Source organism: Heterocephalus glaber, unplaced genomic scaffold (assembly GCF_053883595.1).
Source record: "Heterocephalus glaber isolate CG9 unplaced genomic scaffold, H.glaber_assembly_v1.0 deba00001428, whole genome shotgun sequence".
In the NCBI taxonomy this organism is placed as follows: Eukaryota; Metazoa; Chordata; class Mammalia; order Rodentia; family Bathyergidae; genus Heterocephalus; species Heterocephalus glaber.
The window spans coordinates 12,541,649-12,556,038 of record NW_028258293.1 but is presented as its reverse complement, the minus strand read 5'-3'; the positions used below and the strand labels follow the sequence as shown (position 1 = coordinate 12,556,038).

At 44.6% G+C, this 14,390-nt stretch overlaps 1 protein-coding gene across 1 annotated transcript; it reads right to left on the bottom strand.

The window, feature by feature from the left end:
* Positions 1–2,017: 2,017 nt before the first annotated feature.
* On the bottom strand, positions 2,018–6,682 carry LOC110350543 (serum amyloid A-3 protein-like). Its single transcript, XM_087211582.1, has 4 exons — positions 6,495–6,682; positions 5,755–5,849; positions 2,781–2,919; positions 2,018–2,392 (listed from the first exon to the last, which is right to left on the bottom strand). The coding sequence occupies exons 2-4, from the start codon at positions 5,843–5,845 to the stop codon at positions 2,254–2,256; spliced, it is 369 nt and encodes a 122-aa protein (XP_087067708.1). The 5' UTR covers positions 5,846–5,849; positions 6,495–6,682; the 3' UTR covers positions 2,018–2,253.
* Positions 6,683–14,390: the final 7,708 nt, after the last annotated feature.

The following is a 14,390-nucleotide window of genomic DNA, read 5'->3' as shown; positions in this document are numbered from 1 at the left end:
AAGTAAAGCTTGCCACCCAGCTCTGTAAATAACCATCACACAGAGGGCATCAGTAGTTGACAACACAGGAGTGTGTGGTGAATTCAGAACCTTTTGAAGGGGACCTGGAACTGATACCCAGATCGCTTCAAGAAAGGACTGTTTCCCAGCTATAGAGGATACATTAGCAGACTTCTCCCAGCTGTCGGCTCCTTCAGGGCTGGCCTTGGCTGCAGACAGGCTCTGTTCGTCCTGGGACAGCCCTCACCTGGTGACTGAACAGTGAGTTGAGATTGCAGTGTTCCACAAAGGCCTAGTAGTTCCACCTAACTCGGGACACTCCCACCAAGGCTTCTGGCCAGCTGCCCCTGGCCTTGTCAAGCCTGCACAGTGCTTCTACTTCTCTCTCCATTCCTCTTTCTTTGCTTTCCTTGTATAATGCTTTATTGACCCTTAATGAATACCTTGGATCCCAAACCCTATGAAGCGTCTGTGTCCAGAGAACACAACTAGGACAGTTCGTACATCTCATTCCCACTTTGAGGGTTACCATTGATGTTTTTGAATCATCCAGGTGAGGGTGGTTCACTTTTAAGAGCATGTAACTGAGTTCAAAATTATGATTAGGCCACCCAGAAAATACTGAATCCGTGCCCATGGATAAATAGTCCAGAATTATCCTGAAATTTTTAGCTGTGTAGTCAATTGCTGAGCAATGTTTGTTTGGGTCCACCTTGGTCTGTGTGAGGATCTGATGGGATAAGACAAGAAAGCGCTTAGAGCAGGGACTGGGCCATAGTCATCTCTTCATGAATGGAAACTGACATTATTACTGTCATCACTGACCAGTGTTAGAGAAGTGTAAAGGCCAACCAGCAGGAGGAAGGACATACTGACCACCGACTCTAACAGGGAGGATAAGGATCTCCAGGAGGCATGAACGGAGTGCCGGTGAGAGAGTCACTGTTACGGATATGGGGCACTAGCAGGTGACATTCTATCTTGGTCTGAGTCAAGGAGTGGGGCAAGAAGGAAGGGAAATGACTTTGAGAGTATTTTTTGATATCATGAGCAGGGACTGGTTAACACCAGATATCTGCAGGAAGGAAAGGGTGGGGAAATGCAAATACTCCTGGAACCAGACCTCCAAGGCAAGGAGAGACCAATGAGGAAGACAGATTCCATGGAGAAGCAGAAAAGACACAGCTCACCGACAGAGCAGAAGCCTGGAGACAGAGCTGAAGCCTGGAGACAGAGCCTACAGGCAGTTTACTGCAAGCTGAGATACCAGGCCAGCAAGACCTAGGGAGGAGGATCTAATTTGGAAAAGAAACTGAACAGGGCTTGTGAAAACACCCTTCTCCAAGACTGCAGAATCTTAGAGTCATGGAAAGGGCATAACCTCGGGCTGTCCTTTCACGCTAGACAGGGTCACTGCCGGAGCCTCTGCATGATAACCTGGAGCACTTTTCCTTTTTCGATATTTTCTTTCAATTACCTTAGTGTCTAGCTTTTCCTGCTCTAGTAAAAAGGGGTGGAGATATTTTCTCCCCTACTTGCTAGAATAATTGGTACAAAATGGGAGTTATTTGCCTTTTAGAAGGATTAAATTTATCTATCAGACCATCTAGGTCTGCTATTTTCTTTGTGAGAACAATAAAATTTTCAAAATAATTATGCGATAATTCATATTTTCACCTCTTTTTTGGTATTTGTGATTTTTTTAAAATTTTTATTTAGTGTTAAACTTTATTGTTTAAATTGCCCAAAAGATTCTCTTAGCATTCTCATTCTATGAAATATATAATAGAGGCATATGTTGGTCCAGGTTGAGGTCCATGGATGGACAGGTAATTTTATCTCCAATTTCTATTCTGTAACTTCTATCTTATCTTTTTTTTAAAAAAAGTAAAATAGAGCTGGGGATTTAGCTCAGTGATTCCACTGCCTGCCTCCCAAGCGCAAGGACCAGAGTTTGATCCCCAGTACCAAAAAAAAAACAAAAACAAAAAACTAAACAACAACAACAACAACAAAGTTAAATAAAAACAATCATATTTATTGATCATCTCCATGGCCCATGTTCCCAGTAAAAATGTCTTATGCTCTTCCCAGATTGCAACAACAAATTGGACTTCACAAACATTTATTAAACATTTTTATGTGATCTAGCTTAAGTACTAGGGATATCAAATTAAGTAACTAGTTCAGCAAATGTCCCAGCCCTCAGAAATTCACAGCTGGATTTCCTTGAGGGCAGAGTGAGGAGGGAGCTCAGTACTTGCTAGGCAGACCTGCAGGCCGGAAGTGGTTGGGGTCTTTGCCACTCCGGCCCCATTCATTGGCAAACTGGTCAGCCCTCGAGTCTTCTGCTCCATGGCCTGTTAATCTCTGAATACCTTCCCTGGTGTCACTGTAATCAAGGCAGACAGACAGGAGATTAATCACTAGGCTGACAGGCAACAGCCTTGTCCTCTTGACTCCCCTTTCCCAGCATGGTGCTGAAAGGAACCCAGGTAGACCACAGAAGGGGAAGGCACGGAACTGACCCTGTGTGGAAGCCATGCCCTGCCCATTCTTACACTGGATGGGCAGCACCAGAGAGGGAGGATTAGGAATCCTGAACTCCCACCAGGCAATCAGACCCAGCACTGAGCCCAGAGCAGGAGCTTAGGCAAAAGCAGGAGGAGGCCCGGTCTCCACAGGCAATGCCTCCACAGGGAAGAAGATGCCCCCTCCTGGCTGTCTGAGGCCCTCACAGCCTACTCACCCAGGCATGGCTCCCTAAGAACCTGTGTTACCTGATCACTTTAGCAGCCCAGGCACCGCCAGGTCCCCGTTTGGCAGCATCGTAGTTCCCCCGGGCATGGAAGTATTTGTCTGAATTTTTGTAATTGGCTTCTCTCATGTCCCGGTAGGCTCGCCACATGTCTCTAGTCCCTGGGGAAAAAGAGAATGTTGAAGACGACCATGCCTCGGCAAAACAGGGGAATAAACGATTTTCTACAACGGACTCCAAAGACTTCAGGCTTTGACAAAGGCCAGAGAAATAAAGAAATATCCCTTTCCTTTTTGTCTCGCTGGGTTCATGATAAGGGAGTCACCGCGTACAAGTTTTGTTCCACCTGATTCCATTTGACTTTTGTGGCTACTTGGTTTTGACTGTGTGAGATGCATGTAAAGAAGAGGTGAGATGGTCTTTAAGGGCTATTTCAGCATACAAGGAGCCTCTTAATTGTCAGTTAATCTTGATTGTCAAATTGTCTGGATTCAGAGACTCCAGAAGAGGAACTGGATCACAGGGGTGCTATGCTCATCAATAGGTGGATCCGTGGAAGATCATGACTGCGTATGCGGCTAGGAGTCAGGGCCAGTCTGAAGAGCTGGGTCACTGGGGTGCATGCATTTGGAGGGCGTATTTCTGCCTCGTCCTCTTCCCCTGTGCTCTACTTCCTTGCCACCATGAGGTGAGCAGTTTGGCTCCACCACAGCCTTCTGCCATGATGTTCTTGCCATGTTACCAGCCAACCATGGACTGAAACTGAGAACCAAAATAAACCTCTCTTCCTTTCAGTTGTATATGTCAGGAATTTTGTCTCAACAACTGGAAAGCTAACCAATACATCCTGTCTAGAAAGATCCGGGAAACCTTCTGATCAAGGTAGAGAACATGGGAGTCTGAGGGAGGGTCCGGACCTAATGTGGTCAATGGGAGAAATCCACCCTCATGGGTAGAGTAAGAACAACCCTGTTCTGAGTGCATCTGAATGTCCAGGGTATATTTCTGAGCCTGGACAACTGTCAGAAGTCAATCAGCAGGATAAACCAGACACAGAAAAGGCAAATATCACATGTCTTCCCTCATATGTGGAAGCAAACAAAAGACCTCATAGTAGAGGAGAGACTATTAGAGAAGCAGTAGGGGACTAGGGAGAGGATGGAGGGGAAAGAGGTATACAGGTGGGTGGATATGATCAAAGCGTCATATACACATTTATGGGAATGGCACAGTGGAACTCACTAATTTGTACAATCGTATACATTAATAATTATAATTTTTAAAGAATTCAATCAGAAGGTGATAAAATGAGTTCTCTAAGGGAAATTTAAATAAACTGGATAATCAGAGGCAGAAAAGGGGCAACTGACCTCCCAGGTCCAAAACTTCACTGTCCTCCCAGGTAAAATGGTTTCATGGTAATAAAACCTCAGTGTTTTGCAGAAGAACTGAGAAAATATCCAAACAATGTCTGGAATATTACAAGTGCTCAGTGATGACTCAACTCTTCAGGTTCTTAGAAAGGGCAAGGAAAAAAAGAACAGGGACTAAACTATGCTAGTGTTAAATGAATCTTCAAATTTTTAAGTGGATGAGGAAAAGGAGAAAATCTAATGTATAGTTGGAATCATAACTCTATGATTTGTCTGTGAGGTCGTTGTTCCCAGACTGTATTTACTATGCATAAAGATGAAGCGGGTGTTTGGTGAAGGCCAGATTTCCAGGCTCCAGCCTCCCAGACTGTAACCTGGTGGAGAGAGGGAGTGGACAGGGGCAGCCACGTTTCACAAAGCATCCCTGGCCCCAGCTATTCTCATGCAAGTGGTCCCAGGACAACCTTTGAAAGGCACTGATTAAGGAAAGAAAGAAATTTTAGCAGGGTATGTGAGAATTTACAAAGGATCAATAACAAATCCTTAAAGCAACCATTCAGAGGCCACCACAGAAATCAGCACCATCTGATTTTGCACCCAGAGCCTCCCACACGGGGGGCAAGTGTGCTGCCACTGAGTGACAGCCCAGCCCCAACGCCTGAAATTTTAAACGCTGCATTCTGAAAACAAAATCTCCCCACTCTGCCTAAGGGGTACATTTCCCTTACTGTTGATTCCAGGCCATATCCAGCCCCAAGAGCACTTTCAACAGTGGAATTCATTGTGTCCCTCACTGTGGAGGGAGGAGAGGAGTTGCCTTCTAAGGGCATCCCATCCTGGCTACTGGCCATTTCTCAGACTGTGTGTCCACAAATATCTCACTCTTGTTTTGGAAGCAGTATAGAAAATCTGAGAAGCAAGTCTACCTGGGTTAAATCCGCTTTTCTCTGAAACTTTGTTGGGTATCTTAAGCTCTTTTTCTCTCCGTTCTCTATGAGATCTACCTCACAGGATTAAAGAATAAAAACAAATTCTTCCAGTCCTGTAAAGCTCTAGCGCATACAAAAAGCTCCAGCTAATCTTGCTTGTTACTACTGCTATGTGGACGGGGGCTGTATTGGCTGTGCTCAGCTTCCCAGCAAATAGCAGTGGAGTCCACTTTTTTTTTTTTTGGTACCAAGGATCGAACCCGAGTTCTTGCACTTGCGAGGCCAGCGGTGGAACCACTGAGCTAAATCCCAGGCCCTGGATTCCACCTTTTAATGCACCACCTTCCTGGTTACACCAGGGACAAAGAAATGAGCTGTCCCCAAATTCCCACTAGGCGGCAGTAGAGTCCCGTTTGTAGTAAGAGAACTGACACCTGAATTCCTCATCTCTCCTACACACTTGCTAAAAAGTGGCCACGTGAACTTTATGTGGTCTCAGGCCAGGGAATCTCCTTAGAAGTGTGCCAGAGGTGGCTAGAAAATCAGGGAGAGTTGCTGTTATCAAAACCATGCTCCTGGTCTCTCCATTCATGGCTTCACTAGCACCTTTGCTGATTGGGGATGTGGAATCTGCTCAGGTGAACCCTTGGCGCATCCAGGTACGGCCTCCTGCCCCATTCCCATAGGCCCTTACCTTGACCAGCTTCCCTGATGAATGACGTCCAGCTTTGGCCATCAACGGCCAGGACCAGAAGGCAGAGAATGAGTCCAATGGAAAGCTTCATCCTGCTGCAGAGGCAAGGAAGGAACAAAGGATGCTACATGTCTGGTTTTGCATTTGGTAATGTTGACCCATCCTGGCATTCTGAAAATAAGCCTCACTCAATTTTATACCCAGACACACCTGTGTGGGGGCATAGAGCTAGGATTTCAGAGGGTCTAATTTGGGATTTTTATTTACCTCAGTAGAATCCCAGAGTCTGAGACGTCACAGTGTGGACTATTAGTATAAATCACTTTTTATTTTAATCATCCCTTGTTATCCCTGAAGAGGAAGCTTGCAAAGAGACATTCAGAGATTCTGTGACTTTTATACCTTTCTGCAGTATAAGTTTCAAAAAATCAATAAATACTTGTAGAATTCCAGCTCTACCTGTCACTGAATCCACACAGAAGCATACACCAAAATCTACCCTAAAATGTATTCACATCCGGGCTGGGATTGAGCTCAGTGGTGCCATGCCTGCCTCTCAAGCACAACGTCCTGAGTTTAATCCCCAGTATCGGAAAAAGAGTGTATTCCTATCTGGCAAATTCTACTCAGCAGAAGAGTAGACGCAGGAAGGGTGTAGAAAGAACTGAGATGCAGCACCAGAATGCTGCTGCAGAAAGAGCCTCCAGCAAGTGAGCATGCTGGAAAGTCCCACGGCTCACCTTGGGCTGTCTGTCCAGCTGAGGTCCAGGTGAAGCCGAGCCCCTGACGACTGCTGGGCAGCTGTGGCCGGTGCTATATACACCGACGCTTTGCTAATGAGGCCAAGCCCTCTTCTCGCTTGCACAATCCCCTTTGGCCAGAACACAGCACCCAGAACTTCAGGGTTTTTCTTCACTACAATCTAATTTTCCCAGATTGCGCAATCTGGGAAGTTGCCATTTTCTGCCCATTTCCAGTCTTATTCTTGATTGGGCAAGTTTTTCTCCCTCTATACAATATTGTGCTGACAATTTGCTGGAAAGGGTAATCAATATTGGAAAAAGTTTTGATTGTGTAAAGAAGGTGAAAATGCAGCGTAAGTGAAATAGCTGAGCTAACCCCACTCAAGGGACAGTTCAGAACGAAGCTGGGTCCTCAGGCCAGTGTGGTTGGAAAAAAGGCAGACAACTCAGAAAAACACAACTTTCAATGTCCGTGTGGGGGGACCCAGCTCTGGGAAAATGAGTCCTCCATATCCGGATGGATTCGTGACCAGTTGTACTGACAATCACATGGCAGCTTGCATTTGGAAGCTGCTACAATCTAGGAGTGTTGAACAATAGTATAGAAATTTGTTACCTGTCATGCAGAAATGGCATGTGTAGGGCTGGGGATTTAGCTCAGTGGTTCCGCTGCCTGCCTTGCAAGTGCAAGGTCCCGAGTTCAATCCGTGGTACCAAAAAAAAGAGAAAGAAATGGCATGTGTAACGCTGAGCAGAAAATGGCCCAGTAGCTGCTGAATTGTTGGAATAGTAGACCCAGAAAGACAGCAGAGAGAGCTGGGGTGTAGTATAAGAGTCCTGGGAGTATGTGTTAAAGTGTATCTGTTTTAGCCAGAGAAGCAAGACTGTGCTTTGCTCTGTGAGCTGAGTGAGATCACCTTGGGAGGAAATTTTATGCATGTGCTGCCAAGGCATTGGAAGCCATGGTCCACTCACCTGCCCCGTCCTTGCCCTTCATTCACAATGAAAAAAAATTTAAAGACTATTGAATTTTCTTACAGAAGGAATTTGTATAGGAGAAATATAACTCCCAACCTGCTAGATTTCAGCTGTGCTGAGTTCTTGTCTTCTGAAATCGAAAAATGAATTCAAAGGACAAAGCAGGTTAAGTGTAGGAAAATTTTGTTGAGAGAGAAATCTCCTGAGAGACGGGAGGGGTCCCGGAAGTGGGTTGCCACAAAGGCCTTTGTCAGGGGTAATTTATACAGCAAAGTCACAATATGGTACCACCTGGGTCAAACTACAATCAATCTATAGGATTACCAGGATAGCTATTGTAGCAAATATAACTCACAGTGTTGTAGCTCTAGGTGGTTGGGATAATAGTCAGGCGGAGAAGAATAGAGCATACACCCTGGAAGTTGGAGTCAGGTTTATTTCGCTAGTGGACTGATAAGGGACTTCTCAAAGCAATCGGTCCCATCTGTGAGGTGAACAGGATTTATATAGATTTGGGAAAGGAAGAGTGAGGATACAAGACACTCAACATTAGTTCATTGATTGAGGTAGATACATTCAGCTTATACAACTGGATAGAGAGGTACACTAGGATTCACCTTATTTACATATGGTGGGAAGCAGGGGTCACAGAAACTCCACTGAGAACAAAGAACAATGGAGGAAAACATGTCTGGGCAAGTCTGAGATCCGGACATGTTTTAGGTCCCAGAGGGGTTGGAGCTAGGAGGAGCCTTTTGTTTGCTGCCGGAATAGCTCCAGCACGGGCTCCTTCTGGTCAGAAATCATTTCCCTGTTCGTAGCCACTTAGCTAATACTGATCCAATAGGGACGTGAGACACATATCAAGGGTACATGGAAAGAACAAAGGCGTTTTGGGGAAAGGATAGGTCTCTGGTCATCCACCTGGATGACTGGGTCCGGATGTTCTGGTCACCCACGTGAGTGACTGGTGTCTATCTGGACTTTACTGGGCCAGGTGACCAATCACAGTACAATCTCAAGGTATTGCTTATCCTTCAGGCAGGCATGTTGGCCTGGTCGTTCCATCTTTATTTTGAGGCCTGGCCTTCAACAGATGCACCTCCAACTACATTTGTGATGCATTCTCCTCTTCCGCACTGACTCCCTTGAGGGCCTAGCCCTGACTGCCTGTTAATTTCTGCCTAACTTGGTTGCCTATAATAGCATGACGTGTATAACATGGCAGAGATGATGAGGGAAGACACCAGACCCGGTCTTTCTCACAGTGGGACTCTGTGCTAGAAGCCTGAGAAAACAGTAGGGCAGGTAAGGGCCAGCTCAGGGAGTAAAAGCTCAGGATTTTTTGCCTGGTATATCTGCTGGGAAAAGAGGAAGTAGGCGTTGCACTGGAGGTCCTGGAGAAACTAGCGAAGTTACCTCCAGGACCAATTCAAGCAAGTCATGGATACTTTGATAGCAGAGATGTTGGAGGATGATATATAACAACTAGGAAGGAGATGGAGCTGGCCCTCAATCAGTAACCCAGAGGAGGATTGTGGTGAGGAGGCTATGCCCTGCTCTGAGTGTCTCCGTGGTGTATGGAACAGTAGGTTTCAGGCTGTGCCTTGCCCTGAGTGACTCCATTTTGAGTGCAAGTGCTAGGCAGGATGACTTGGTCACTTGTCAGCACAAACAGAAAACTACCAGATGTTGGACACACCAAACCTGTTGAAAAGAGGAGCCCCCATGCAACACTTTTATAAGGCACAAATACCAGTAAATTAGCTGTGCTGATAAAATTTTTTCCCTGTAAATGTATCAAATCATATCAGGTGCACAGGGGCACAAGACCTCTCGAGGCTACGTCAGAGGAGCCAGGCCCTGTGAGCCATCTTCAGCTCATCCTCTTATTTCTTGTGGAAAACAAACAAGGCTCCCAGTCTCCTGGGGCTGGCATCTGCATATTCTGCCACTTCTTTGGGGCTAAATGTGGGGGTGGGGGTGGCCATGTGCTCAGCCAGAGGAAGGTTGGAGTTTATTTTACAGAGCCGGTTTCAACGCCTCCCCTTTGAGGGCACTGAAGTGCCTGTCATCTGGCTATCTCATGTAGGACTGGAGTGTTGATTTTATCAAAGGTAGCTGGAGTACAAACAAAGGGAAGCCAGATGTTTGAGATTGAACTGTCTAGCACTGTAAAGTAGAATTCCAAAGTTCCTACTGCTGAGCCCATAGTGACAGCCCCCTCCTCTCATTAGCCCAAAAGAAGTGGCCGAATATGCAGATGCCATGGTGGGGTGGGCAGGATCCTGGTTTGTTTTCCACAAGAAAGAAGAGGGTGAAGTGAGGATGATTGGAAGTGATAAACCAAGTATGGAGATCAGTATCATCTCTGTGCTCCCCTCTCTTCTGTTCTTTTTTTTTTCTGTCTCAGTTTTGGGAATCGAGCTCAGGACCTTGAGCCTGCCAGGCAGGCAGGGCGCCACTGCTGGACTACATCCCCGGCCCTCCCTTCTGTTCCTTACTCTAAAAGACCCTTGCCCTCCTGTAAATGGGGAGATGGTGCTTTGAGGCTATTGGGCCCCTCCATCTCCTCAGAGCTAGCTTTGAATAAACTCTTTTGCCTTTTTGATTTGGTCAGTGGTGAGCAGAGGAACCTGAGCACATGAGCCTAAGCAGCCAATAACAATGTCCTGTTACATTTGCTTTACTCCCTTGGGACTGGCTGTTCAATGCTAGAAACCTACTCCCCACTTTTCACTGATGCAAGTCATTTTCTCATTTGCCAAAAATATTAGAAAAGAAGGAAGTACAATTTTTAGATATCAGGAGGAATTCTTTACAGGGAACTTTACAAGCATTGAATGTTCCCCTATTATTTAATGTGCTCCGCCTTCTGGGAAGGGACACACAGTTCTGTGCAGTGCCCTGCTTAGAACAATTGCCAATAATGGCAGTTGTTATTTTCTTCCAGATAAACAAAGATATCAGAGCCTCTAGGCCTTCTGGAGCTTTCCCAAGGGCTTCCATAAAAGACCATGTGTCCTGGTTTGCGTAAGGTCATTCCTGTTGGGGCCTATTGTCTCAGCTGAAATACTAAGAGTGGCACTGTTACCGGAAATAATACGGGAGACGAAATATGAAATATGGTATCTCCTCACCTGTTAACTGTATGATACGCCAAGTCAAGTTCTTGCTCTCTAGAAATCGAAGAATGAGTCCTAGGAACTACGGGGATGAAGAGTAGGAAGATATTTATTGATAGGAAAGCTCCTGAGGGGTAGGAGGGGACCGAGATGGGACCCCACCTTATGGAGGAGTTTTATAGGGTAAAACTCACATGGGTACAACACGGGGCACAGCCATGATCATCCAATAAGGTTACAAGTACAGTCACTTCGGTAGTAGTGGTCCAATTGGGAAACAAGTCATGTAGCAAGTGTGGATGGAAAGAACAAAGATTCTCCTAGGAAGTGGTGGGTCCAGAGGTCTCTGGTCACCCACCGGGGTGGTTGATTTCTACCTAGACTTCATTAGGCCCTGTGTTTGTTCTTCGAGGAAGTATGTAGGTCTGGCCATCTTGTCTTTATCTTGAGGCCTGGTTTTCAGGCAACGTGGTGTGTTTCACCTTTGTCCTAAGCCTCTCGAGGACCTAGCCTATATGTCTGCCTATAATATTTTTACCTAGCTCATCTATCCATAATAGCACCTCCTTTCTCTCTCAAAAATAAGGGGGTTTGAATAATAAATTAGTTAACTCTTTTCTACTAGTCACCTGTGGCGAGTTTGCTTGAGAGGCTTAAGAAACTTTTTTCCTCTTACAACTAATTTAAGTGGAAGAGGAGAACACTAAGGCTTCATTCATTCTATTAAAAACTATAAAACAAAACTCAAAAGAATAAAAGAGCCCATGGATATTAAATCTATAAAGGGCATCTGAGGGGGCCGGGGATTTAGCTCAGTGGTTCCGCCACCTGCCTCAAAAGCACAAGGACCCGAGTTCGATCCCTGGTACCGAAAAAAAAAAAAGGGCATCTGAGGGCTGGGGATGTAGCTCAGTGGCACAGCACCTGTCAAGTGCAAGGTCCTGAGTTCGATCCCTGGTACCGGAAAAAAAAAAACAAAACAAAATAAAAAGGGCATCTGAAACCTAAACTCCAGTCTTAAAGGCAACCGGGAAGAATCATGGATGGCTCCCTAAATTTAAAATAAGGCAATTAAAGATCTTACCTTGTAGAACTGTTTGGAGACTTGACTAATGGTGACATGGGCATACATTCATTATGGACACTCATTCATTATGTAAAGCACTTAATTTTAGCTCTTCCAGCTTAACCCAGAAAATACATAATAATCTTATACTTTCCAAGGCAGAAAGATAAATTAAAATCTCATTACCAAAGCAATACACTATTAACACATTAATAAGGATAATTATCATCAGAATTACAGTTTTTAAAATTAAGGTTTAATTTTACACAGACATAACAACCTCTTTTTTTGGTACCGGGGATCGAACTCGGAACTTTGCGCTTGCGCGGCAGGCGCCATAGCCACTGAGCTACATCCCCGGCCCTAGACATAACAACCTTTGAAGTCTGAGGGTCTGTCGAGATTCCCTTGTTAAAAATAACTGTTGCAAAACTGTGCTTATAATGCAGAAAACCATCTGCATTTCTTGCAGCTGTTTTTTCACCAGCTGCTAAGGAGCCTGTAGTTATTAAGGCAAAGCCCTGGAATTCCACAAGGTAGCACTAAGAGAAAGAGATTGGCTTGAGAAGCTCAAAACTTACTTTACTACAAGGAAAGAGAAGTCCAAAGTAATTGAAGGAATATTAAATGTACAATATATTGCTTCTAAAGTCTCTATTTGTTTAGAGTTTAAAAATTATCTGGAAAATCCATGAGCATGACTTCCTTCTTCCTCTCTTCCTCTTCAGATTTCTCCTTCCCATATGAACTAATCTTTTTGTATCCAGGTGACAGTGTCCCTCAAGGAGGAGCAGGGAGCCTCAACTCAGCCCACTGAATAGGTCCTTGACTCACATTCTTGGAAAAAGAATTTCAGGGCCTGTCAGTCTGAGGCATAGTCAGTTAGAAAGTTAAAGAAGAGGAGGAAAAAGACCTGAGGTGCAGTGACTGGAGAGGCACACTGATTCGGGGTTCGGACTGGCCAGCTCTCAGCAGCAGGAGGCCAGCTTCTGAGGACTCGCTGCAGAGCTGAGCCAGGTCCTGTGTATCATCTCCATTTTGGTTTCCGTAGCTCTGGAAGAATCCTTATGGCTGGAAGAGCAATTTGGTTCCCCTGAGATGATGGCCCTTGCTCCAGAGGGGGTTCTGGGGGAGATGAGCTCATCATGGTGTGGTCTGCAAGACTCTGCTTTTGGTGGAACCCAAAGCGATCGTAGCTTTGGAGACTTGTAGGCATCTGGAACTGGACATTATGAAAGCTGGCAATTGAGTGTCCCTGTAAACCCTGAAAATTACATTAGTTATTCTTATCTTGGTCCCCTCAGACTTGAGGGGGATGCGGTAGATTAGGTAAATTTAGGGCTAAGAAACCTTGTTTTGCCAACTTTCCTCAGTGATTAACATTCCTACTGGTAGAGCTGAGCCCGGATCAGGATCCAGGATCGGACTCAATGTTTTAAGGTAATAAGGGACACCCCCCCAAAATGAGTTCCCTTGTTTCCTTTCTATCTTTATTTCTTTTATCCTACTTCAGGAACATTTGTAGACATCCTTTAAGGCTGTAATTTATGTGTGATTCCAAATAGTACATTTTTTAAGAAGGAAAGTAATTTCTTCATGGTCTAAAGTAGACAATGAATGTCTGAAGTGAGAGATAACTGCTTAATATTATCTTTGCGCGATCATAGTCTGAAAGAGGGTTCACTTAATTATAGAATCCACAAGTAGTTGTAATAATAGACACATGAAAGCACTAAAACAGGATATGCATTAAAATTTTACTTTTTTTAGACATTTCTCAAACGACCAACATGTCCATGAAAAAATATTCAACCCCAGTAAACAAGGAAGCAAGGGCCCTCTTGGTTGACTGCTATAAATCTGGTCTGTTTGTTTTTGGAAAACTGCCCTGTATTTAGGTTGACTTGTTTCCATGCCCGCTAGCATGAGTGACTCCGTTCTGGGGTGGTCTGGTCTGCTGGGGCTGAGGGCAGGAGCTCGCTCCAAACCAATGGCCTCCTCTGAACTATATTTATCAACAGAATGAGCAGCTGCTGGGAACATGGAGCTTCAGTACCAGAAAGGCTCCATTCTCCATTCCCATAATTCAGCTCACTGAGGGAGATTAAAAGAAAATATCACATTCAAATGGCTGAAAACATTATTCAATACTGAGGCAAGCTATTGATTATATGGTTGTATTTTCTTCCCAATAAAATGCACACACATACACACACCATTTATATACATACATAAAAAGAAAAAATTTGTATTAAAATTTTAATTGCCAAATAATTATATAAATGTAAGGGGTATGATGCACATATGTTGTGTGATGATTATATAAAGCTAATTAATATACTCATCGCCACACATACCTATCTTTTTTGTAATGAGAACACGTAAAATCTATTCTTTCAGAAATTTTGAAATGTACAATATAGTTTTGTTTTTTGTTTTTTTTTGGTCCCGGGGATCAAACTCGGGTCCTTGTGCTTGCAAGGCAAGAGATGGAACCACTGAACTAAATTCCCAGCCCTGTACAATATAGTTTTAAAAACCAAGGAGAGAGCTGGGGATTTAGCTTAGTGGTTCCACCGCCTGCCTCGCAAGCAAAAGTTTTGGAGTTCAATCCCCAGTACCAAAAAAAGACAAAACACAAGGAGAGTCTGTACTTTGGGACAATACGAGTGAACCTGGAGGATATCATGCTAAGTGAAATAAGGTAGGCTCAGAAAGACAAAT